This window comes from Notolepis coatsorum (assembly GCF_963971535.1).
Source record: "Notolepis coatsorum genome assembly, chromosome: 1".
NCBI classification, from domain to species: domain Eukaryota; kingdom Metazoa; phylum Chordata; class Actinopteri; order Aulopiformes; family Paralepididae; genus Notolepis; species Notolepis coatsorum.
Genome location: NC_140165.1, coordinates 178,835,267 through 178,861,673, shown reverse-complemented (window position 1 = coordinate 178,861,673; position 26,407 = coordinate 178,835,267). Strand labels below are relative to the sequence as shown.

At 41.1% G+C, this 26,407-nt stretch overlaps 1 protein-coding gene across 1 annotated transcript in view; it reads right to left on the bottom strand.

The window, feature by feature from the left end:
* The window catches only part of elna (elastin a), a gene marked incomplete at its 3' end in the record, with an annotated part of 221,955 nt that extends 200,847 nt beyond the window's left edge, over positions 1-21,108 (bottom strand). The window contains exon 1 of the mRNA XM_084308372.1: positions 20,986-21,108. Within this exon, the coding sequence (XP_084164498.1) occupies positions 20,986-21,058 (73 nt within the window). The 5' untranslated portion in view covers positions 21,059-21,108. The remainder of the gene's footprint in view (positions 1-20,985) is intronic.
* Between the last annotated feature and the right edge of the window lie 5,299 nt (positions 21,109-26,407).

The following is a 26,407-nucleotide window of genomic DNA, read 5'->3' as shown; positions in this document are numbered from 1 at the left end:
TAGCAGCATTGTCTGTGTGTAATAAGTGTGCTTGTGTGGTGTGGTGTGTAAATCACTTAATCTCTTAAGCCCTAGCCATATTTTCAGAAAATTCGCCTACAAATACATACCTAAGTAAATGGAAGATTGCTCCACTTCTACAAGCCATTTGCATGTTCTTGGTATCTAGGGGCATCTATGGATCTCAGGGAATGTATTCAGTGTCAGAAATACGTTAAATCGATTGGCGTTTCGGCCCTACACAAGCTAGAGTTAAAAATCTAAATGCATATGATCTGTATCATGGTCCACCATGAATGCATGAAAGGGGGGGGGGGGGCGGGGGAAGTCGTTTTTGATTATTGATTACCAATAACGGCATTCGTTATTGCAACATCATACGTTGACCGGGTGGATGGCTATGAGAACAAGGCCCGATCAAGCTGAAATTGACGTCAAATCGCTCTTACCTGTGGCCGGTTGGATTCCAAAAAGAATTTCCCAGTTATTGATCGCCATCTGGTAGATCGATATGTCCATTGGCTGATGCTATATTCCTTTACTGCATACTGAATTCGGCGTCGCAATAAGTATTCCAGGCGATCGGTTGAAGCCCTCGCTTCAGGCTAACAGAAAAGCTAACCCGGAGTGAAAAAAAGGTGACACCCCGTCTGCAACAAAGGAAACTGCATTATTGAGACAGCGCCAATACCAGGATCTGGCCGGTACTGCACTTTCAGAGTCCGGATATGCCATTTCCAGCCAACATACAGCTCCATGACATTGAGTAGGTCGGATATTAAAATGGAATAAAAGCAAAACCGAGTGGTTACACGTATATATAGGACGGCGCCCAATAGCGTATATATACGTGGTTGGCCAGGAATGTGTTAAGAGGTTAACAATATATATTTCAATTGACAATGATGGAAATGTATTCAAATTAAATAATTGTCGTTGATCAATATTAACACTTTAATCGCCGGAAACGCCGAAACTCGTCATTCCCCGCCATGCTCATTCTGCCGAAGACGCCGTAACACGTCTTTGATATCAATATTTCAAAAATCTGTGATCGAAATCATATTTCACCCCCGGGGACCTGAGATATACTGCTGAGCTCCACTCAACTCTCTAACGGTTCAAGAGCGCCATCTGGTGGCCGATCGGCAGATCGCCCAACAGGAAGTCATGTGGATGAAGTGGTGCTCACCCATATTTCGTCCGGGCACTCGCTATCATTAGCAGGACTCCATCTTGACACAGTGAACACCGATCTGTGCAAATAACTCGACAAACATGATTTGGACGTATATACTATTATACAACCTGGAAATGGATCGGGTATTTATACATCCCATAATAGGAATATCTCTGCTCCACGCTCATCGCCCAACGGCGCGAGAAAGATACGGTAAGATCCAGCGTTATTTTCCAACGTATTCTTTACTAATTGCTCTGATGATCATATCACCCACACTAGATGAATGATATAACATTGCCCACGGAATTATAAACGACCCCCCGTCCATCCGGTCAACATCAGATCATATGTAGTAACTCCTAGAAGTACCTCCAGTTGACATTTTTTATCTCGCACAGATTCCTACCAAACTGTATTTGATCATCAATATAATGCATTTAGGGCTATAAATAGGGCTGGAGAAAGCTGCAGAAAATGATAAAAACATACTTATACTTTAGACCGTATTTTAGTATGAATATGTGAATGAAAAAGTATAACGTTGCTACACCCTGAACAATAGATATAGGACATTGAATGGGCCATAATAATGTCAATTTAGCAATACAATTTAAAAAGTTATAGCCCTGCAAAGAAGGGGAACTTCTCCATAGACAAATAGAGATGGCGAGGGATGGTCAATTATGAATTTAACCATGGCGATCAAAGTGTTAATATTACAGAATTCAGGTCCATGTCCTGCTGCCAGCCTAGGTGCGATGTCTCATTCAAATCGGCCCAGTAGTATACAAAATTATCTGTGGACAGACAGACCCACAGACAGACAAGTCCGATTACATGATCTCTTCCAGGCTTCCCACCTGGTGGAGACAACTATATGGAACTCATTATAACTTTTGATATGTAGGATTTACAACCATTTCCCCAGTAGAACATATGAAGTCACATCTGATTATACCGTGAGCTTCCTGTTTTAGAAAAGGACATTTATCATAGTTTTTGAAGGCTAAAACAGTTGGAGCCTGGTAGAGGATGTAGCGCAGGGCTCAGTTTGTCAATACTAAAATAATCAGTGAAATGATGGTCTGTACTAGTCAACATCATGCCAGAGAAGTTTAAATAGTGCAAAAATAAAAATAAAAAGTGAAATAGTCCATTTTCAAAAATCTAACTTCACCCACATAAAAACAGAACTGCCAACTCAATTGGTCCTCTTCACACATTCTCATGCTACCACCTATTTCTTATGCTCAAATAATGATAACAAATATTTGTATACATTTTCAAGATTATATTCAGTGTATTTTATCCTGTGCTGACCAAAGCGCACCTGACCCACCTAGAATTGACCTGGTGAGTGCATGCAGGTTTGATCAGCAGCAGGAGAGCCTGTCAACACTTCTCCCTCACTGTACAACATCAGAAAAACTGGTGGAGAGTATGAGCTTAGTTTACTAATAAAGTTACTACTTTAGAGTAGTAACGTTAGGTAAACCTGCCTGATTCGCATTATCGCATAATGGATAACAGAGAGCTTTGCTCAATGTGGCAACCAAAGTTACCTGACTACAATAGGCTACACATTGATGTACTGTAGCTAGGCTGGCAATCAATGTGTAGCCTACTACTCCAAATCATAATTTAAACATGCTCATGAATACCCATAATAATGATGATAATAATAATAATAATAATAATAATAATAATAATAATAATAATAATAATAATAACTAGACAATTCCGCGCGGGGGAAATTGTGAAAGTGTGGGTGACGCCTGTGCACCGCCGGCCAACGGGGGAGAGGGTCTCTCGCGAGTCTCTATGACAAACGGTTCAAAGGATACAAAAAGGGGGCGCGGCCTAAGGATCGGGGGAGTGGTCAACATAGACCAATCAAAGAGGATATCCCTACTGAGTGCAATGACACAACCCGCAACACTATTACACTATTACACAATATTACACTATTACACACTATTACACTATTACACACTATTACACACTATTACACTATTACACACTATTACACTATTACACACTATAACACTATTACACTATTACACACTATTGCACTATTACACTATTACACACTATTACACTATTACACACTATTACACTATTACACACTATTACACTATTACACTATTACACACTATTACACTATTACACTATTACACACTATTACACTATTACACTATTACACACTATTACACTATTACACACTATTACACTATTACACTATTACACACTATTACACTATTACACTATTACACACTATTACACTATTACACACTATTACACTATTACACACTATTACACTATTACACGCTATTACACTATTACACACTATTACACTATTACACACTATTACACTATTACACACTATTACACTATTACACTATTACACACTATTACACTATTACACACTATTACACTATTACACTATTACACACTATTACACTATTACACTATTACACTATTACACACTATTACACTATTACACTATTACACACTATTACACACTTACACACTATTACACTATTACACTATTACACACTATTACACTATTACACAATATTACACTATTACACACTATTACACACTATTACACTATTACACACTATTACACTATTACACTATTACACACTATTACACTATTACACACTATTACACTATTACACTATTACACACTATAACACTATTACACTATTACACACTATTACACTATTACACACTATTACACTATTACACTATTACACACTATTACACTATTACACACTATTACACTATTACACTATTACACACTATTACACTATTACACACTATTACACTATTACACTATTACACACTATTACACTATTACACTATTGCACACTATTACACACTATTACACTATTACACTATTACACACTATTACACACTATTACACTATTACACACTATTACACACTATTACACTATTACACACTATTACACACTATTACACACTATTACACACTATTACACTATTACACACTATTACACTATCACACACTATTACACTATTACACTATTACACACTATTACACTATTACACTATTACACTATTACACACTATTACACTATTACACACTATTACACTATTACACACTATTACACACTATTACACTATTACACTATTACACACTATTACACTATTACACTATTACACTATTACACTATTACACACTATTACACTATTACACACTATTACACTATTACACTATTACACTATTACACTATTACACACTATTACACTATTACACACCATTACACTATTACACACTATTACACTATTACACTATTACACACTATTACACTATTACACTATTACACACTATTACACTATTAGACACTATTACACTATTACACACTATTACACACTATTACACTATTACACACTATTACACTATTACACTATTACACACTATTACACTATTACACACTATTACACTATTACACTATTACACAATATTACACTATTACACACTATTACACTATTACACTATTACACACTATTACACACTATTACACTATTACACACTATTACACACTATTACACTATTACACACTATTACACACTATTACACACTATTACACACTATTACACTATTACACACTATTACACTATCACACACTATTACACTACACTATTACACTATTACACACTATTACACTATTACACTATTACACACTATTACACTATTACACACTATTACACTATTACACACTATTACACACTATTACACTATTACACTATTACACACTATTACACTATTACACTATTACACACTATTACACTATTACACTATTACACACTATTACACTATTACACACTATTACACTATTACACTATTACACTATTACACACTATTACACTATTACACACCATTACACTATTACACACTATTACACTATTACACTATTACACTATTACACACTATTACACTATTACACTATTACACACTATTACACTATTACACTATTACACACTATTACACTATTACACTATTACACACTATTACACTATTAGACACTATTACACTATTACACACTATTACACACTATTACACACTATTACACTATTACACACTATTACACTATTACACTATTACACACTATTACACTATTACACACTATTACACTATTACACTATTACACAATATTACACTATTACACACTATTACACTATTACACACTATTACACACTATTACACTATTACACTATTACACACTATTACACTATTACACACTATTACACTATTACACTATTACACACTATTACACTATTACACACTATTACACTATTACACCGAGTACAATGGCACAATCCGCAAGTCTCTACGACAAACGGTTCAAGAGATACACTGAGGGGGTGTGGCCTAAGGGGGCGTGGTCTAAGGATCGGGGGAGTGGTCAACATCGACCAATGAAAGGTGGTCAACATGGACCAATGGCACAATCCCCAAGTCTCTACGACAAACGGTTCAAGAGATACACTGAGGGGGTGTGGCCTAAGGGGGCGTGGTCTAAGGATCGGGGGAGTGGTCAACATCGACCAATGAAAGGTGGTCAACAGGGGGAGTGGTCAACATCGACCAATGAAAGGTGGTCAACATCGACCAATGGCACAATCCGCAAGTCTCTACGACAAACGGTTCAAGAGATACACTGAGGGGGTGTGGCCTAAGGGGGCGTGGTCTAAGGATCGGGGGAGTGGTCAACATCGACCAATGAAAGGTGGTCAACATGGACCAATGAAAAATGAAAGAGGATATCCCTACTGAGTACAATGACACAACCCACAAGACAGAGGGCGCTGTCAGCAATTCAGTACTGCAACACAGTGATGGCCAATGATGGGTTAAGTGGATGATGTCATTGGCAGCTCAGCCACGAGCCACACAGCTGAACCAATCATGAGTGAGCCATGAGCCACACAGGTGAAGCAATCACTATGACTTGCATATTTTCTATCCAATGCATTTCTATGGAGGCAGATGCATGACTGCATTGTCACGTTGATTAAAAGAAAACTATAAGAGATGAAGCGTTGTGACGCGCACATGAGCACTACAACGAGTAGGCGAAGGGTTGTGCGCGATATTGTGGCATTCGTGCGATATTGTGGCACTCCTTCGGCGATCGGAACAGAAGGCTAAAAAATAGTGTGAAAAATGTGATTTCTAGAGGGCGATTGCATGGCGGTCAATGGGGAGGAGAACCTTCAAACAAATGGTCGTCAGTTGAGATAGAAATGTCCAATTCCATTTATTTTTCTTTTGTGAGCGGGATGACAGCCGTGTCATCGTTTTGATGTGTTTGTTTTATTTCTACGTCCAAAATTGAGATCACACTCGCAATTCACCCAAGGTAGGGGGAAAAAGATTATTTCAGCTGCTACACTCTAAAATGCAATGCATTCCCAATGGGACCGAAATTTTACCGTTTAAAGTCGATTCGTAGCCAGACGGTGCGGTGAAACTTTTACGGGTTCGAGACCGGTGTTGCCATAGGCAAGCCGCTCGTTTTGATACCTTTAACGGGGCGCGAACGCTTACGTGTTGCAAAGTAACGGGGCGCGAACGCTTACGTGTTGCAAAGTGTTTGCAAAATCGGTGGAATAAAGAATAAAGAATAAATAAAAAGAGTATGGATATGTATAGTGTGGGTGGCAACCTGGCTTCGCCAGGTCACCCACACTAATAATAATAATAATAATAATAATGAAATGGCAATAACACACGTTGGACGCCAGACCCGATGATAGTTGTGTTAACTCGCCAACCGTTCAGCGCCAGACCCGAGTATAGTCGGATTTTCATCGTTATTTATTTTATTCAATATTTCCATTAATTACAGGCACACGGACATCTGGGTTAACATGGGGAATCATCGTGAGAATGCCAAAGTGCAATACCGTCCGCATCTACCCAGATGGCAGTATCGAGCACCCTTTGAAACATTATATCTTGGCCTGTGCATCGATCAAAAGTCTCCGGTCGGATTTCTATTGGTCAGGCAAGGGGGCCGGTTATAACGGTCGGATTGAGAAGCGTGAATTGCTCCCGGTGCATGATGTGTGGTGGATTATGTTGGCGACACGATCGACACCAATACTGGGACTCGCGATCAGATAATTGGAATATTCTTTTTGGGATACATCCTAGTGAAGGTAAGGGCTATAATGATATCAATCCTGCTGTGATCCAATCATGACTTCACCTCGATCACAACATGTGTCTGTAATGTTACTCCACAGCGTATGCTGTTGGTGACGATCAAAGCATAAAAAAACACCCCCCCCCCTTCTTTCATGCATTCATGATGAAACATAATACCGATAATATAGATGTGATTTCGAAATAGTAGTAGTAGTGTACAGGTGAAAAATGGCAAAGCTTTTAGTGAATTGCACGTATTGCTACATAGCGTCGTTTTCTGGGATTAGACAGGACTACTCTAAAACTATAGTCATATTCACCACAGTATAAAACGGGAATGTATGGATGGAAGAATTATTTCTTTAACACATATTGAACGATAGATAGTCAATGTCAAATGGGCCATAGTATTGTATCCATAGCTATAATATAGAATATAGTTATAGCCCTGCAAACACTGCCACGTATTCCTATACTTTAGAGTGTCGGCCTGTTAACACATTCCCGCCCAAGCACGGAGATCTCCATGTTTCGAGTCCATGCGTTGTGGACAGAGGCACGGATAAATCCGTGGGAAGTTGTTATTGCTTTTATTCCATTTTAATAACCTATTCAAGGTCACCGAGCGGCACTGCAGATTTACCCTACTCTATGAATTCGACAAGGTGCAATACCGGCCAGATCCTCTTAGGGGCGCTATCGCGATAATGCAGTGTGCCCTGTGGCTGAACGGATTAGTCATTTTTCTTTTTCTTTCAATGGAGATTTCAGTAGCAGGATTCTGGATGTGCAGCATGTAGCTTGGATTACGTTTCGGATCGCAGATTTCACCATGCAATAAGGGGATTTATCATCAGCCAATGGACTTTGGATAATTGGATATAACGTTAGCAGCTATTAGCCCTATATCTAGCCTTCCAGAAAATATACTAGTCCCAAATCCCATATAACGCTTATATTCACGGCGCTATAAAATGAGAACCTATTGATGATTTTTTTTTCTTTAAGCCATTTTGAAGGGACGGTTTATGGACTCAATTGACAATGAGAATGGACAGATAGCAACACTATAAAGTATAGATTTAGCTGTACAAACAGCCCCACGTTTGTTTACATTCCCCGGTCCTCTTGACATTAATTAGACTCAGCCCAATGGCCCTGAATGTGTTAACAACACATCACATTGAGTTAAGAACATTTCTTATTGTTGTTATCGCCAGCCAACATTGGCAAAAAATTTGTGTGTGTTTTAGAGTTGAGGACAGGCAACATGATGTCCTCTAAAGACAAGGCAGGGTCAGCAGCAGGAAAAAATAGGTACTTTTCAAAAGATCAGCCACACAAGAAGACAGACAGAAAAACAACAGCCAGAACAACAACAACAACAACAACAACAACAACAACAACAACAACAACAACCTGTCTGTGTATGGTTGGGGTAAGGTTTAGCTAAACAAAATTGCTGCGGGTGCGCAACACACGCATGAAAATCCTTGCTAGCCATGCGTGGTAACAACTAGGCGTTGACTGAGCTGCCTCATGTGGCCAATACTCCAGCAATATGCCAGAATCATATCTTTATGAGGATCCCTGTGGTCGTAAGCATGCTCAAGCACAAATCACGTCAGGCGTCCATTTGTAAAAGAAGTTGATTGTATATATATATATATATATTTTAAAAAGCCCATCTGTGTTACATAGATACACATAATAAAACACACTGTGTATGCGTGGCGTGTGCGTGGCGTGTACATGTGCTTCAACGTGCACCGTCATGGAACTCCACCAGACGTTTCCAGTACACTCCTCTATTGAATTATGTGTCCATTAAAGCAAATCATCCGTCCCCAACGTCTGGTCAGGTTCCTGCAATACTCTTAACAGTCCGTTTACAGTAAAAAATTTAAATGGTGATAGGAAAACTTTGTAGCCAACATGTTAGTATTCCCTCCTGACTGCAGTGTTTGTGATGCACAGGAAGTTGTCTCCCCAGCCGCACTACCCTTGCCATAAATACGTCTGTGGGACAGACAGTGAGTGTTTAGTGTAAAACTGCCAAAGATGGATACATTTGGTCTGAGTCGTAAACAAAGCCTGTCAGCAAGTGTGACAAACACATTAATATGTCAGAGTCCAAAGGGTCTCCAGTAGCTTGGCACAAAGACCCAGACTCAGCTTCAGTGCTGAATGAAGTCAACCCTCAAGACAAACTACAATGAGTATGAACTACGAACACGGTGTAGAACGGTGTATGTCAGTCACTCCAGTGATTTGCCTGAACCAAGGATGATATGGTTCCAGCCTGACTGAGGATTCAATAAGATTAATTTATTGATCCCCTTGGAGAAATGCGGGGCATCATAGCAGCATGGGGGAGAGAGGCACGGGTATGGGCAGAGTAATAGTAGAAAGACTGTAGAAAAGAAGTAGAAACTGTGTAAACAATATAATTAACTGAATATAATTATGAGAAAAATAAACAATGTAAACAAAGGTGCAGATGAGGGTCGGTATGCCCTATTGGTTAAATTATAAGTTTCAGTGTTTCCCTCACCATGGCTATTAGAGGGCACCATGCCCACCTGACGGAAGGGGCTGCCCAGTGCCCACTAATCAACGCCTGGAGATGAACACACAGATTTATTTACACATTGGCCGCACAATGCACTTTAGTTAGTCTCGCATTGCCAGACCTTTCTCCACACTGCCTTTTACGTATGTCAAGAGAGAGGAAGAGAGAAAGATCTCTCTCTCTCTCTCTCTCTCTCTCTCTCTCTTACTTATTTGGGTGTAAGAAGCCAACCAAACAATTTATAGCCTCATAAAGTGAGGGCCCCATTCATTGTCTATGGAGCAGCCCCAGATTTTATATCCCAGTTCCATCACCGTCTGGAGTGTTCTCTAGCTTTAATAGAGAGTGGCGTGTGTTCACAAATACTGGCTGAACTGTCCTGGGGCACAGGAAGAACAAAATATTAGAATTCTTAATAGGTCGTATTCCCTTTTAACCCCCCCCCCCCCCCCCCCCAACTACTCATTGGCCCACAGTAGAAGACAGTGCTTGTTCTGGGCAGCTCCAGTATGTGTGAATGTGTGGACTTGGTCCCTGGATGAACGTGGAGCAGGGTGTTACTGACAAAGAGCAGACGTCCTTTGTAAACGCTTGCTGCGTAAATAAAACCTCAGGTCCCTCTGTGTCGAACAGTTCATAAGGTGTCATAAGCTTATTTGGTTCCAGCGTTCAAGATGTTCCGAGTCTTCCATTGGTCCCTTTTTGTACAGTGTTAGGATTGGGGTGACGGGGGAAGGAGAGGAAGACCCAATATGCGGACAGGAATGGAAGGAGGAGGCGGAGACGGACGTTTGCTCTACTCAATCACTGTGTTCATTTATTTAAGAACCACGTGAGCAAAGATACTGTACAAGCACAAAAACAAAAGCGAAAGGCGCAGCCGAGCTGGCACTGAGAAAACACTAACTGGTTACACGAAAAACAAAGTGCACAAAACGGAATACTAACAACACTTACTTTGACTCAAAACAACAAAAGGGCAAGGACGACGAAAGCAGTGACACGACAGGTACAGGAACACGGAGGTATGACGCCACAAGGAAGTGAGGACAGACCCACACTTAAATACACAACTAATTATAATTGGCAACACCTGGCACAGCCAGTCCAAAACACAGAATCAAATAAACACCAAACTAGACACAAAAAGCAATATCACGAACAACAACCAGACAGGAGGACAACAATTAAACAAGGGAAGGAAGAGCCCAGGACAACATACACAAGGAAATCAAATCAATTACATTTAACTCAAAAGCTCTAAGTCTAAGGATATATTTGGTCTGGACTCACTTTTTCTAAAAAATTATGCAGATGCATTCACTGAACCATTAACACAAATAGTGAATGCCTCTATTAAAGAATATAAATACCCTAATGACTGGAAGACAGCCATTGTTATACCAGTCTTTTAATCAGGAGACTCAAGCACAGTGAGTAACTTTAGGCCAATCAGTATATTGCCTGTTATCTCTAAAGTTGCTGAAAAATGCATTATTGAACTGCTAATCTCCCATATTAATAATAATCCGTACACTCTGCACCCAATGCAATTTGGCTTTCGGACCAACCACTCCACGAGACAGCCAACTGCTTTCTCCTAGAGAGTATTAAAGAAAAGATGGACAAAGGAGGTGTCATCGGTGCCATATTCTTAGATTTTAAGAAGGCATTTGACACCTTTAGTCATCAGATACTCCTTTGCAAACTGGCTAACTATAACTTTTCTACTGGCGCACTGAACTGGGTGAAGTCTTGTCTTGCTGACAGAATTCAATGTGTTAGGGTCAGAGCGAGGTGAAACATCACCCTTCCTGAGCAATACAATGGGTGTGCCCCAGGGATCAATCTTCGGGCCTCTCCTATTTAGTTTATTTATAAATTATCTTCCATCTGTTTGCGCAGAGTGTGAAATTCAAATGTATGCCGATGACACTGTTATTTATATCCATGCAAATACCAAAGAACTGGCAGCTGTTAAACTAAACGCTGCAATGGTGAATGTCAGCAACTGGCTCACAGAGTCTCAACTATGTCTTAATGTGAAGAAGACAGTTTGTATGTACTTCACAAAATCCAATCCAACAACTGATAATCCTGGAGTGTTTGTTGCTGGAGAGCCAATTCAAGTAGTCTCACAATTTAAATATCTTGGTATTATCCTTGACTCTACACTATCATTCAAAAAGCAGGTAAAAAGAGTAACCCAGACTGCCAAATACAATTTGTCAAATTTCTGATTCATGAGGAACTGTTTAACATCCACGGCTGCCCTTCTTTATATGAATGCAATGATCATTTCCTACTGTATGACTAGCTGGACCCATGCAAAAAACACAACCATGACACCCATTCTCTCTCTGTATAAACAGGCCATCAAGGTGCTTGACCGAAAACCTCTCAACAAGTACAGAATCCTCAGCTTGGAAAACCTGACAAAATACACTGATGCCTCCCTACTATTCAAGATCTTAAATGGCAAGGCCCCCCCACCCCTCAGTTATTTTATCAAACAAAAAACATCTTATAATAGGTCCACAAGATCTACCCAGAGAGGGGACTGTACTGTGCCGTATAGGTTCAGCTCCTTCAGTCAGTCCTGTTTTGTAGTCAGAGCCACTCAGTTCTGGAACACCCTACCAACTGAAATAAGACACTGTGCTACCTACCACACCTTTACAAAAAAACTCAAGACCTGGTTATTAACCAATCAAACATGTAATCACTTTTAATCATTTTATTGTGTATTTTATTATTGCTTTTATTATTATGTTGGATTATGTTGTAAATACTGTATTGCACTGTTAATGTTTCTTATATATTATATTGTCGGTCTCATAAACATCTTGCCAAAAGGACTACAGTTGCGAATTAGCCAGCTGGCTAAAACTGACACATTTACAGAAATGTTTATTAATGTGTACTGTCCTTTAAAAAAAATAAACTGAAACTGAACCAACACAAAATAATGGCCTGCACCATCTGGCGGTGCCCGCTAGATGGCGCCATGAGACCACTGTTCATCTTGTCCTCACAGCCCCAGCCAGGACTGAGTCTGGGACTGTTACAGTACAGTGTGTATTGTACAGTCAATGCTGTTTAAGTGCAGTTTAGTGTCAGAAAGGCCTTGAGACAGGAGCGTGTCACATTCGCTCCGTTAGCTCTCGCTGGCAGCCCACCTCGCCAGAAGAGGGATTAGGGCCAAAGAGGTACTCACAACACACACGCCTCCAATAAACACACGCCTGCGAGGGGTGCTCCCTTCTTGCTCAGAGAGTCAAAGATAATCAGATCGGGAATGCATCCAAATCGTCACTCCTGTCTCGCTCCGCAGCCGAGGTGTATGCCATCCAATCCGCTGTGATGTCATTCGCCTTCAAGCGCAGCCAGGACAGAGTCACCGACAAGGGAGAATTAATGTATTAAAATTCCTCTGAAGTCTGGAGAGCCCGAACCCAAACCTGGCCTGAGCCAAATGAGCCTGGCCCTAGCCAAATGAGCCTGGCTCGAGCCAAATAAGCCTGGCCCGAGCCAAATGAGCCAGGCCCGAGCCAAATGAGCCTGGCACGAGCCAAATGAGCCTGGCCCGAGCCAATTGAGGCAAACCGGCTGCCAAGACCTCACCCTCACTTTTTTATTTTTATATTCTTATGAGACTGCAAGGAACAGAGGAGCTATGTTTCCCGTTTTCATCTACCACTGGCCTTTCTTTGCTTTGTCAGGCTGGTGCCATTAACTGCATCTGTAATAAAAAACGTAATGAATGCCGCAAGTTTTGCGGAAAAAGTGTCGTCGTTGATGTTTGCCCAGGCGAATACTACATGTATATATATATAGGTGTCCAATGGAGCGAAGGGGTAGGTAAAAAAGGCAAATATACCCTGATTACTGTTCCATGTTTGATGTAACACTGAGAGAAAGATTTGGTTGGCCAGTGCCAAGAGGATTATTAATTCCAGAGGACAAAATGGCACCTGGCACATGGTCCACTCCTTCATGTGCAGTTGAGACACTACGGGGTTAATTGGGTTAAACCCTGATGACGCCACGCGTACGCCTATAAAATCAAAAAGGTCATTATTTTCTAAAGAATTCTGGGTTCCGGTCAAAGGGATTGTGATCGAATCAAATTCTTACCCGGCAAATAGCTTTCAAAGAGGGAGGTCAATGAGCTCAAAAGCTGTCTCAACTCAGATTTATTTTGATCAGAATACCATCCCCGCTCACGCTATCCCCTATTCGGACAGATGTTTGTTTGTAGAATGAAAGAGAAGTCAGACTCCCCTGTGGGAGGAGGGGGGGGGACTGTCAATGTATTACCTGCTGCGGGTTATAGGGCAATATAACAAGCTGCATATTTATGAGCAAACCCCTCGCCAGACGTTTCCCCCTCCTCAACCGTAACTCATTTACACTTTGCAGAGGGAAAGTATTCAGAGAGGTCCTGCACTCCAACCCTGTCCCCTGGGGAACTTTCCAAAGCGTGAGCGGCCTTCTCAAAGAAGAAGGGGGGGGGGGTTTGGTGTTAACGAGGCTCACGTTACAGCGGTTAATTGACACTTCCTTGGAACCAGCCGCGGCGAGGGTTTCTCAGCTCGGTGGCGGCGGTGACACAGGCGTGCAGAGACAGAGCTGGCTTGAAGCACCTCAGGGAAAAGCTTAATACGGATGACTTTTTTCTTTGGAGATCAAAGTTTGGCTCCTGAGCCAATATTGATATTCTCTGGCATCTCCACAAGCTGTAAATTCTTCCTGATTCCAGAGTCAAGGAAGAAAGCTCCACTAAGCTCTGTTTGTTTGAATCGACGACGCAATCTGCCGAGCGTTAAGGTCAGGAGCAGAGGGAGGGAGGAAGGGACAAAAGGTGGTGTGAGGGCAAAAAAAAAGAGGAAAAAGTAGATTTTTAGACAAGCAAATATACTGCCTGACAGAGAGAGTTCACTTTCAGATCTGTGGGCTGTGGGCAGTTTTAATCTACACTGAAATATCACAGGTGCTGACCAGACATGCAGTGACTGCGAGTTTCTGTTGACTCTGTGCAGTGTAGGAGTTGAGATGAAGTCGTCAGATGAAATAAAGAAAGAGGTTGAGAAGGCTGTACACTGCAAAACAAATTCATCTTTGCGATGATTTCCATCTTAACACTTTCTGCGCCAATCACGTAAAATTACGTTTTTAGATCCTTTGATCTTTTTCCTCTGATCCCTGTTCTAAATCATTATCCGGGTCATTCTAGCCGTCCCTGGGTCGTTTGTATATGTTTGAATTGCAATGCCGATCGAATATCATCAGGTGGCAGTATCGTCTGTGTCTGTACTGGAATTGCATTGGCGTGGATACACTTCTTCCTTTTTTTTTTGGTAGGGGCTCCTCCTCCTGCTTGAACAGAGATTCACATTGATCGCCTCGAAATTCCGTTGCCTAAGCGTATTTTACCATGGAAACATGTATAGACATATACACTGGTAATCGCGATGGCGATGCGATCCCTTGGAATTATTCTTTTTGGAATACCTTCTGGCTAAGGTAAGGTATATTCTATGTCTATTTTACCGAAGCTGAAACATGTTTTTCTAACGATCACAGTTCTGAGTTTCACCGGACGTTAAAACATGCTCGGCAAACACGATCACAGTTTTGAGTTAAAACGACCCCCCGCCCTTGATGATTTTGTGAAGGTACTTATGTACATGTTATATACCTTTTATTTGGGAGTATTTGGAGGTTCAGGGAATCAACCAGAATGAATGTCATGATGTCATGTATGTTGTGTGTGTCATAAATGTCACTATGAATTGAAAATGGGGGACCCTGATGTAAACAAGACAAACGTCTTTCTCTGGTCTGCATCCCCTTAACAATTGTGTGTATTGAGCCGTAATGTATTGTACCCATTCTGCAATCTGTTAAATAAAGTTTTCATTCATTAATTAATTCATTCAGGCTTATTGCACGTTTTATCTCACGATCTATGAAAAAAGACTGGATTATCTTGGAAATGCACAATGTGTAGCGTGTAATAAACTACAAACTACAGTGTGTAGAAACAAAAATCTTTGTCCATGTTGCACTACTAAGTAGTGTCTGTCAAATGAGCCACGTACCATTGTCTCCACAGCTATAATACAGAACACTACACACACACACAACTTCGCAAACATAGTGAAACACAGCGGAAACAACTATTTTAAATGTTACTTGTCCTTTCGGACAAGTTATGTTTTTGTAGTTTTCTTTATAGATTTTTGCTACCGGGCAGTCCGGTAGAGAGAGAGAGAGAGGAGGAATGGGAGACAGACCGGGGAAGACATTCGGCAAAGATCACGGCCGGGTTGGCCGTGTTGCACCGTAGTGCTGTATGCGGTGCGCCACTCGGGTGACCGGAAAAGACTATTTTAAGCTGCATGGCCATCTAGCGGTAGAGATGGATAAAACGGCCGGTGCTCAAAGTGTTAAGCGTCGCAGCAGCATTGCACCATATTGTATAGCAAAATACATCTCTTCCATCATGAGAATAATGTTACCTTTTTTAACTTTTAAGATGTATGTATGTAACTTTTTAACATAAGTACTGATTTTATTGTTTGATTCCCCACGGGGATCTACCTACCTACCTACCTACCTACCTACCTACCTACCTACCTACCTACCTACCTACCTACCTACCTACCTACCTACCTACCTACCTACCTACCTACCTACCTACCTACCTACCTACCTACCTACCTACCTACCTACCTACCTACCTACCTACCTACCTACCTACCTACCTACCTACCTACCTACCTACCTACCTACCTACCTACCTACCTACCTACCTACCAACCAACCAACCAACCAACCAACCAACCAACCAACCAACCAACCAACCAACCAACCAACCAACCAACCAACCAACCAACCAACCAACCAACCAACCAACCAACCAACCAACCATGGGCCGGTACCAGACACCAGGGGGGGTGAAGAAAAGAAGCGGATTGTAGCCTATTGATATAAAACAGCATTATCTTTCCTTGCCTGCAATGTAAACTTTCTCCCTCCAAGACATAAAACCAATAAGGGTACAAAGTTTTTTTTTTGTCATGGCAAGGTGTTCCCCAGCTACCCAGTTTGTGCAATGGCACCAGCATCCAAAAACAATTAAGTGCATGTTCACCTCTTGAGGAAGCGAGACCCATAGCCTACGGAGCCTGGAAAAGGACTGACAGGATGCTGGAATGTTACTTCTAGTCAGGGGGCTTTTTTTCCCCAACATATACTGTAGCACAAAATAACTGCTTGTAAAGCAGAAACATGGAGAGGATATTGGACCACTTTCAGGAGTGTTCAATAAGGGCAGTGCACAGAGGAAACGATTTGAATGACAGGAGGGAAATAGGTTATTCACGTTGAGATGTAATTCCTTTCTATGCATAACGTTATCCTAATAGCAGCAAATCATTACCATAAGGAAGATAGGTGCAGCCCAAAAATCGATATAAAAAAATTTATGAATAGAATGGCGCGGCTACTAGTCAGCTGCCTGGTAGTCGAATAAAGTTAGGCTCTGAACTAAAATGAAAAGGAGCAGAAAAATTTACAACTTGAACAAATAGTCTTAATCATTTTCATCTAGGCCTACAATATACTGTACCTGTATATTTAGCCCATTCATTTTTGCTTTATTCAACCACAGGGTTTACACAATTGCATTGGAGGTAGGTTGCAAGGAAAATACTGGCCCTACCACCCTTGCTACTGTGCCTCAAAGTGCTAAAGAAATGCCTACATAATTATTAAATACATAATTGAACTATGATGTACAGTATGTAAAAGTGAAATGACAATGAATTAATAGGACCTGTAGCAACATACATATTTTGTTTCAAATCCATCTTGCCTACTCATCTAGCCTATATCGATGCCTTCAATTATAATCTTAACATCTTGCTGCAGATTTCTTTATTTTGAATATGTATTTACACAGCAGTCAATGTATGTCTATGCTTCACTGATGCACATCATTGGAGAAAAAATACTTAAAAAGCGTAAAAAGAATGGAGCAGCAGAAAATCTATTGCATATTATGTCAGTCAAATTAATGGAAGTGGATACGGACCACTAGCTTAAAACTCTGGGAGAGGTGTTTTTGGCCCACAGCTAGGCTAGTGGTCCGTATCCTCTTCCATTAATTTGTGCTAAGCTACTTACGGTAAGACGGTAAGCACATTTCCTATAATTGCTTTACATTTTTAAAACAAGTGGGACATTTTTTTTATTAAGCTAATGGACCTGTCTCAAACCCTGCCCTCTTTTCTTGATCCTCCAATCACAACTGTCGCTTACCTCGGACAAACTTGGTTTGTCCGAGGTAAGCGACAGTTGTGATTGGAGGATCAAGAAAAGAGGGCAGGGTTTGAGACAGGTCCATTGAGGTGAGATGATTTCGCTTTGTTCCAGTGCAGCTTATTTGATGGATTCATGCATCTCAAAACAAGCAACGTTATCTTGAAATGAGAGATGGGATTTGCCATATTTCCTGAACTAGTCTCATCTCATTGGCGGATTTTGTTGCCTATTTTAAGAAAAATAAGATATAAAGATTTGATGAAATCACTTGGTAGGGTGGACACCTCTATGACCACAGGTTCTTGTTTAAAACGGTATTGTCCCCTTGTCCAAACCCTACACTACTGTCTCCATTACTCCAAAGCCTAGGCCACTGTAGTCATTCTGTCTTGTCCAAAGCATACGCCACTGTCTTCATCGTGTCTTTGGCAGGTGTCAAAGACCAATGTCTTGACAAGAGACAATTAGTTGTGAACAAATAAATACTGCTAAAAAGGTTTGGCTTGGGCTTGAGGAGAGTCCAGACCCTACCCTGTAGGGCCTACAGTATATCTTCAAGCACGCTTTCCAATAAAGGACCAAACGAGCTCCACTTGTCAGAGTGAGTGGCTAGGAGGGGCTATGAGGGAGAGAGCGAGAGAGCGAGCGAGCGAGCGAGCGAGACAGACAGAGAGAGAGACAGACAGACAGACAGACAGACAGAGAAGGATGAGCACTCAGATGAGCTTGGAGGAGAGAGAGAGAAGAACACTCAGTGGAGCGTGAAGGAGAGAGAGAGAAAGAGAGATAGAGAGAGAGAGATGAGAACTCAGAGGAGCTTGAAGGAGAGAGAACACACACTCGCTACCGCTCTCTATATGTAACAGATAAGCTCTAACCGCCAAGCTGCTGGCTTGAAAGGAACCTCCTCATACTCCTCCGAAGCTCTGAGGATTCGTCAGAGCCAGAAAGGGAAACGGTCCCAGAGCCGCTGAGAACAGAACCGCTCAGATATTTTTTACGGGGCTCACAGTGCACCCGGGACCTCATTATGGGTCATTCTACAGTATGTGACGTAGTTGAAAGAAGGAAAGAGAGGGACTAGCTGGGGTCACTTCCTCTCTAAAGCTTAAACTTGAACATCAAACAGAACCTCCCGTTGTCCCTTTTAGTCTCACAAACCAGAATCAATAAATTGTTGTCTTACAAACAAGGGTCGGGATCAATCCCTTTTAGTCTTACAAACAAGGGTCGGGATCAATCCCTTTTAGTCTTATAAACCAGGGTCGGTATCAATCCCTTTTAGTCTTATAAACCAAGGTCGGTATCAATCCCTTTTAGTCTTACAAACCAGGGTCTGTATCAATCCCTTTTAATCTTACAAACCAGGGTCTGTATCAATCTCTTTTAGTCTTAAAAACCAGGGTCGGGATAAATTCCTTTTCAATTTAGCAAATTTCAACAGATTGCTAATGATGAATATTAAATCTCATGCACTTGTCAATAGGTCAGATAGTACAACCTTTGCATGCCAAAAGTCGCTCAGATCGAGTTCAGTTTGAAAATGCTAATTCCTGAACTCACAGAATTGAAAGTGAATTGATCTCGACCCTGACTACACAAACACACACAACTCAGTGAGAACATAAGTCACAAAAAGATCACATCCGTTTGCCAGTTCTAAGAAAGCTTTACAATCTCTCCTCTACCTAATGAGAGATTCCCTCCACAGTCAATATAAACTGTGTCTTGAAAACCAATAAATCCCAAGAAACAAATTTTAAAGGTCCCAATACAATTTATGTTTAGCACAGTTTAACAATCCCCTCAAAAAACAACATGTATTTTGTTTTGTGGCTGTGTCTTATCAACTCATAACATTTGGAATCTCAGAAGAGATATATACAGTAGCTCTTTGGACGCTGAATCTAAATCTGCTCTTCTTATCACATCGATTTAAACCCTTCAGAAGTAGATACCTTGATGATAATAATGACCACGACCACAATAGCCCGAGCATGTGTAACTGTAAACATGGAGCAAATTACAACTGTCTTTCTAATTATATGTCATAAGAGGAGAGACAGGAGAGTTGCTCATCTGCGCTTCCAACGGAAAATAATGTTATCTTGGACTTGGAATGGGAACGGAAAGTTAGACTTTTTTTCTTTTTTTTTTGCCAGCAATTCACAAACTCTTGTGCAGAGGGTCAGATAAACATTCTTCAATCATCCCAAAGTGCTTCCTGACAATATTATACTAATGCAGAGACAAATGAAAAGCCATTTAGAAGACAATATTTTGTCTGTTTTAAGTATAAGTAGGTGATATGATGAAAGAAGCAATAAAAACATCTAAACGTGTGATTGGAACAACTGAGTAACACACCCCCTCCAAAAAGGTCAATTTATATGGCAATAGACTCATAAACGTCTAATTATGAAGGAACAGATAACAGCGCCTTCCTGACAAATACCACACAAAGTGACCGTCATCTTCAACTGATCAGCAGTCACAGTAAAAAACATGTGTAATCCTATGTTTATAAGTCTATAACAGATGCAAAGACCAAAGCCCTGCACCTGTTCCAAGGCATTGCGATTGATGATGCAGGCAGGCAGAGAGGCATAGGTCATGGCACACACACACACACACACACACACACACACACACACACACACACACACACACACACACACACACACACACACACACACACACACACACATATATACATACCTCCTTGCAGTGTGGGTTGAATCAGGGCCACGAGCAGCAGCAGCGTGCAGATGAGGACCTTTCTGTTAGCCATCTTGCTCTAAAATGCACCTCCCTTCTCCCCGTCGGCCGGTTTTAAACTCCTCCGGTTAATTACCCCACTGACCCCCCGAAAACTATTCTCAGTGGAGAGAGGGTGTGCGTGTGGAGGAGGGGAGGGGGGGGGGTTGGGGTGGAGGAGAAAATGGAAAAAAATGAAGGAAAAACAAAAAAGATATGGACACGGCGTAATTAAGAGAGAGAGAGAGAGGGCAAAGACTGTAGTTCAATGAATCACTTTGCCTTTTTTCCCCTTGCCGCTGTCTGGTGTTGCTGTTTTTATCCTGGTCAACTCCTGCCAACAGTGCAGCCTCTGCTGCCAGCAAGGAGAGAGAGAGAGAGAGAGAGAGAGAGAGAGAGAGAGAGAGAGAGAGAGAGAGAGAGAGAGAGAGAGAGAGAGAGAGAGAGAGAGAGAGAGAGAGAGAGAGAGAGAGAGGGAGAGAGGGAGGGAGGGAGAGACGCCCCCCCTCTCCTCTCATCCAGGAGGAATTGCATCGGCTGCCAGACATTTACATGGATACAGGGCTGGGATGGGGGGGGGAGTAGATTCTAAAGTCAAGACATAGAGGCAAAGTAAAAAGAGTAAATCAAATACCCACCTCATGACCTGCATGTTTTCCACTGTTCTCTGTCATCTTTTCTCCATCTCAGATGTGTTTTCAGCACATGCAGTAACAGTGTTTTCCCTCATGTATTCTTGTATTATAAGCAGGTGGTCCAGACACTAGAGGGAGAGGGAAAAGGGGGGAACAGTGACTGACTGTAGACTGATGACCAAATCGCGGTATATTACATTTTCAAGGAAACGCAGACCGCCTCCAGACCAGACCAGGCTGCAGAAACAAATTAGTGGGGGGGGGGGGGCATAAAATGTTCTCGGGGGGGCACAATGGTTTTTCAACACAGGTTCCCTTTTATAGTTTCAGCTGGGACAGCGGCGCTGTGGCTTGCTTGGCGCTGCCCACGGTGCTGAACTAAACAGCAGAGAGGCAATTTCTCTCTATCTGAAGAACATTCATTTATACAAAAACAGACTAAACGGATATATATAACAGACCTGCTGGGGCAGCGGACTGAGAGCAGGGGACACAAACAGGCTGGATAAGATGGTCAGGAAGGCCAGTATTCTTAGGTGTCAATATCGATGAGAAACTCTGCTTTAAGAATCATTGTGAAATTGTTTGCAAGAAGGTTTCAAAATCGTTGGGCATTATAAAAAGGGTTAAAAAACTATTAAAAAAGAGCACATTACTAACTTTTTTATATTACAGATTAATTTATCCTCACATCTTTTACTGCAATATAATTTGGGCCAGCACTTACCCATCTTACTTACAAACAATTCATAGAGCTCAGAAATCCTTTGTAAGAATTGCAACCAACTCTTCTTATTTAGCCCCAACCAAACCATTATTTAAACAACTGCAACTACTCACAATTTATGAGGTCAACAAGTATCAAACAGGGATTCTTATGTACAAAGTAATTGGTCTTCCTTTATCTTTGCCTAATTTTTTTCAAACTTATTTTGAGTTTAATTCTCATTATCATGCACATCTCACAAGAAGAAATAAAGACTTACGCATTCCTTTCTGTAGGACCTCTGTTGCCAAATTCTCATTTGTTTATCAAGGTGCAGTGATGTGGAATGATATACAAAATCTAATAGAAACATGTTCCACTTTAAATATATTTAAAAGTAAGCTTAAAAAAGAACTACAGATCCTGTAGTCTAGTATCCATGTGTATTTGTGTAAAGTCTTTTAAAAAAAATGCCCAACATTATAATAGTTGTATAATGCTATGTATCTGTGTGTATGTGAGCGGGATATGCGCATGTGTTTGTGCATAATGTGGGGGGGGGGGGTTACATTTTTTTGTGTAGTTATCCTATATAGGTTTAAGAGGGGAGGTCGCTTATAAAGGCCTCTGCATGCTACAGAAACTTCAAAGCAACTGCAACACAACATCGACAAAGCAACAGTGTTTTAGACACTCTGCCTTTATGCTTCTGCAACATCGACGCGCAAAGTTAGTTTAACTAAAGTTAGTTTAGGTTCGTGTTAACGTTAGATAATGTACAAAATAAACGTATTTCCGTGATTTTAGACGTCGCTCTTTTATTTTGAAATCCCCCGACCGGAAGTGTTATAGTGTCTGTTGCTAGCAGCTTAACTTTCTGTGCTTTTCGAGCTAACGTTACCGTAACGTCATTAGTTTCCAATGGAGAGGACCTCGGCTCACATGCAGCTCAAACTACCTATTGGAATAAATTAATTGATTGATGTTTAACTTGTCCCTGTGTGTGTCCAGTCATTTCGACTAGCAAACGTTGTATTTAACGTTAAAGTTACCTCAGGATACCATTGTATTTAGTTGGTTAGCTATGTAGCTAATGTGGATAGCATTTTAAATAGCACCAATGCCAGCTGGCTGGCTACAGCTTTATTTACTAAATTATGGAGGCTTTTTAATCATCAAGGTAAGAGAGGATTTGTCATGATCAACTGAAGGCGTATGCTATGGAACAATATGTGCTTGGGTTTTCAGAAAAAGGCCAGCTATGTGACGCTAATTATTTAGCATCAACGCTGGCTGGCTACAACAATGGCGGATGGTATTCTCTGCGAGACCAATATTATTCTATGACAGCCCCGCCCCCATTCGCTAACCAACCAATCACTGCTACGCAATATCAACGCAACGGTTGTTTAGGTTAGATTTTGGAGACATGTACGCAGCATCCTCGCAACACAGTCTACTAGACCCTAAACAACAACCGCGCTGAAATCGCGCTGATGTTGTGTTGAAGTTGCTTTGAAGTTGCTGTAGCATGTAGAGGCCTTAAGCCCTTGGGTTTTTTGACCTTTCCTGCACATTTTAACTGTTCTTCTATTTACTTATTTTATCCCAGAATGTATGTTTGTAAGTGCAAATAACAATAAACAATAAACAAATAAACAAAGGAAGGCTAGTAGCGTGGTTGGGGTGGAGCTGGACTCTAGCGAGGGTGGCGGAGAGGAGGAACCTTGCTAAGCTCCAGGCCATCAGGGAAAACCCCTCCCACCCACTATATAGAGACTTGGCTGACAGGAGGAGCATGTTATAGGCTCACACTACCTAAATGCAGCACTGAACGGCACAGGAAGTCCTTCATTCCGACAGCCATCAGACTATACAATGCATCACTGTGCCTCACTGCATCACTGAACACAGAGTGACAGTTACCATCTTCCTGGACTCTTACTTTTTAAACAGCACTGGGCAATATTACACCTACTGTAGACTTCAGTATATTTGTACTGTATTTATTTACTGTATCTTTTATTATATTTTTATTCTATTTCATTTTATTCTATTCTTAGGCCATTTGTTTTGTTATTCTTATTTGTGACTTGTTCTGTCTAAATGTTTAATGTTGAGTGATTTGCAGTGTCAAATTTCCCTCAGGATAATACATTTCTATTCTATTCTATATCTTTGAAAAGTCTCCATTTATTCAACACTTCTGAATTCACTGACAAACTGAACTGAACTGACAAAAATAAGGTGCATAAAAAACCAAATAAAATTCCTTCACAGGCTACTCACCAACATTAGTAGAGCGGCAAGCAGCGTTTGGGGACAGAGTGAAATCTTCTTAAAACACTGTCCCTCCACTCATTCCTGAACTTTTTTGTTAAGTCCTTCTCAAATGCCAACTGAATTAAATTGGCCTTGCGTCGATGAAGCATACTAAGGCGATGTTCTGTAAAGACGTTCTTGAGGGTAGAAAACGAATTCTCACAGAGTGCCGTGCTAGCTTCAGTAGTGTTGTTGTTGACATCAGTGCCCACTAGGGCTGTCCCCGACTAAGGATTTGGATAGTTGACTTTGATTGACCAAAAAAAGAAAAAAATATGTTTTATTTTTGCTAGGGTGGGCACAGCTGACTCAATGGGCGGGCCCGGCCCCTAATGCCCGCCCATGGCGCCGGGTCTGCTCCAGACACTGATAGATAGCTGTATTTTCTTTCGGCCTGCCTGCCTGCCAGTCTGTGTGTTCAGAGCCACTCTGAGCGGTTCTATCAGAATGGTGAGAACACCATCAGAATCACAAGGAGATGACAGAGAGAGAAGAGACGGCCTAGTCTGTTCTCCACAGAGCTGCCCAAAAAATGCCGCCCACAAGTTGCCGTCATGTTGTTAGCTGGCGTCATATTAGGTCTATTTTTGGCGCAATGTAATTATATTTTAGGAGTGATTATTATAACGAACAAACACATTGACATAAGACCCAAGGTGGTGGTGGAACAATGAAACTGCTTGCTACAAAACAAAAATATTAAGAGAAAATAATTAAATGTGATGTGGTTTTATCTTGAGTACAATTATAATTCATCGCATTTTGAGGTGACATGTGAGATAAAGATGTTTTAAATTAAACACAATTTTTGCCAAAAGGCTGGGAATCCTGCAGTGAGTGATTGCCATGGTAACTAAGGACTCTGTAACTAAGGACCGAATATCAGTTCAGTGTGACTTAATGTTTTCCCTTGTCGCACTGGTGCTCCCAGCAGGTCTGTCTGTCTGTGTGTATTTGTGTGTGTAGCATCTCCCCAAATAGCCATTTGAGCATCAACTTTCCGAATTGAAACGATAAATAAGCACAGAGTCTCATACTGGTTTCATAATACAACGTTTCCCAAGGACGTTTGGATTAAACAAAGTGTATGCGTGATGCTTTCCCAGTGGAACACAAGTTACTTAACGTTACACAGGTATGTGTCATGCATGTTAATTAAGCTAACTTATGTAACGTTAGAGCGCAGCTAACGTTAAGGTAGCAGGAGCTGTCGGCCAACAAAGTTGTTTCAACAAATGTATTCACAAAATGTATTATCATTCAAACGTTATTGAAGCCTCCCGTGACCAGTAAGTAGGTACTACTACTCAACTGCGGCAATGTTCACTATAAATTTAAAATGGAGGCCATAAAATACCAGAGGGAGGTGAATGAATGAATGAAAACTTTATTTAACAGATTGCAGAATGGGTACAATACAGTACGGCTCGATACACACAATTGTTAAGGGAATGCAGACCAGAGAAAGACGTTTGTCTTTACATCAGGGTCCCCCATTTCAATTCATAGTGACATTTATGACATACACGACATACATGACATTTATGGCATAGGGACATACATGACATACAGGTATATAGTACTGTTACCCATAGATCCTAACAGAGAATATATACATATGATGGGGAGGAGACTGTACATTAGGAGACTGTACACAAAGTGACGTCAGACTACACCTCCCTATTTAGGAGCAAATTGTTTGCATGATTAAAAACGATGG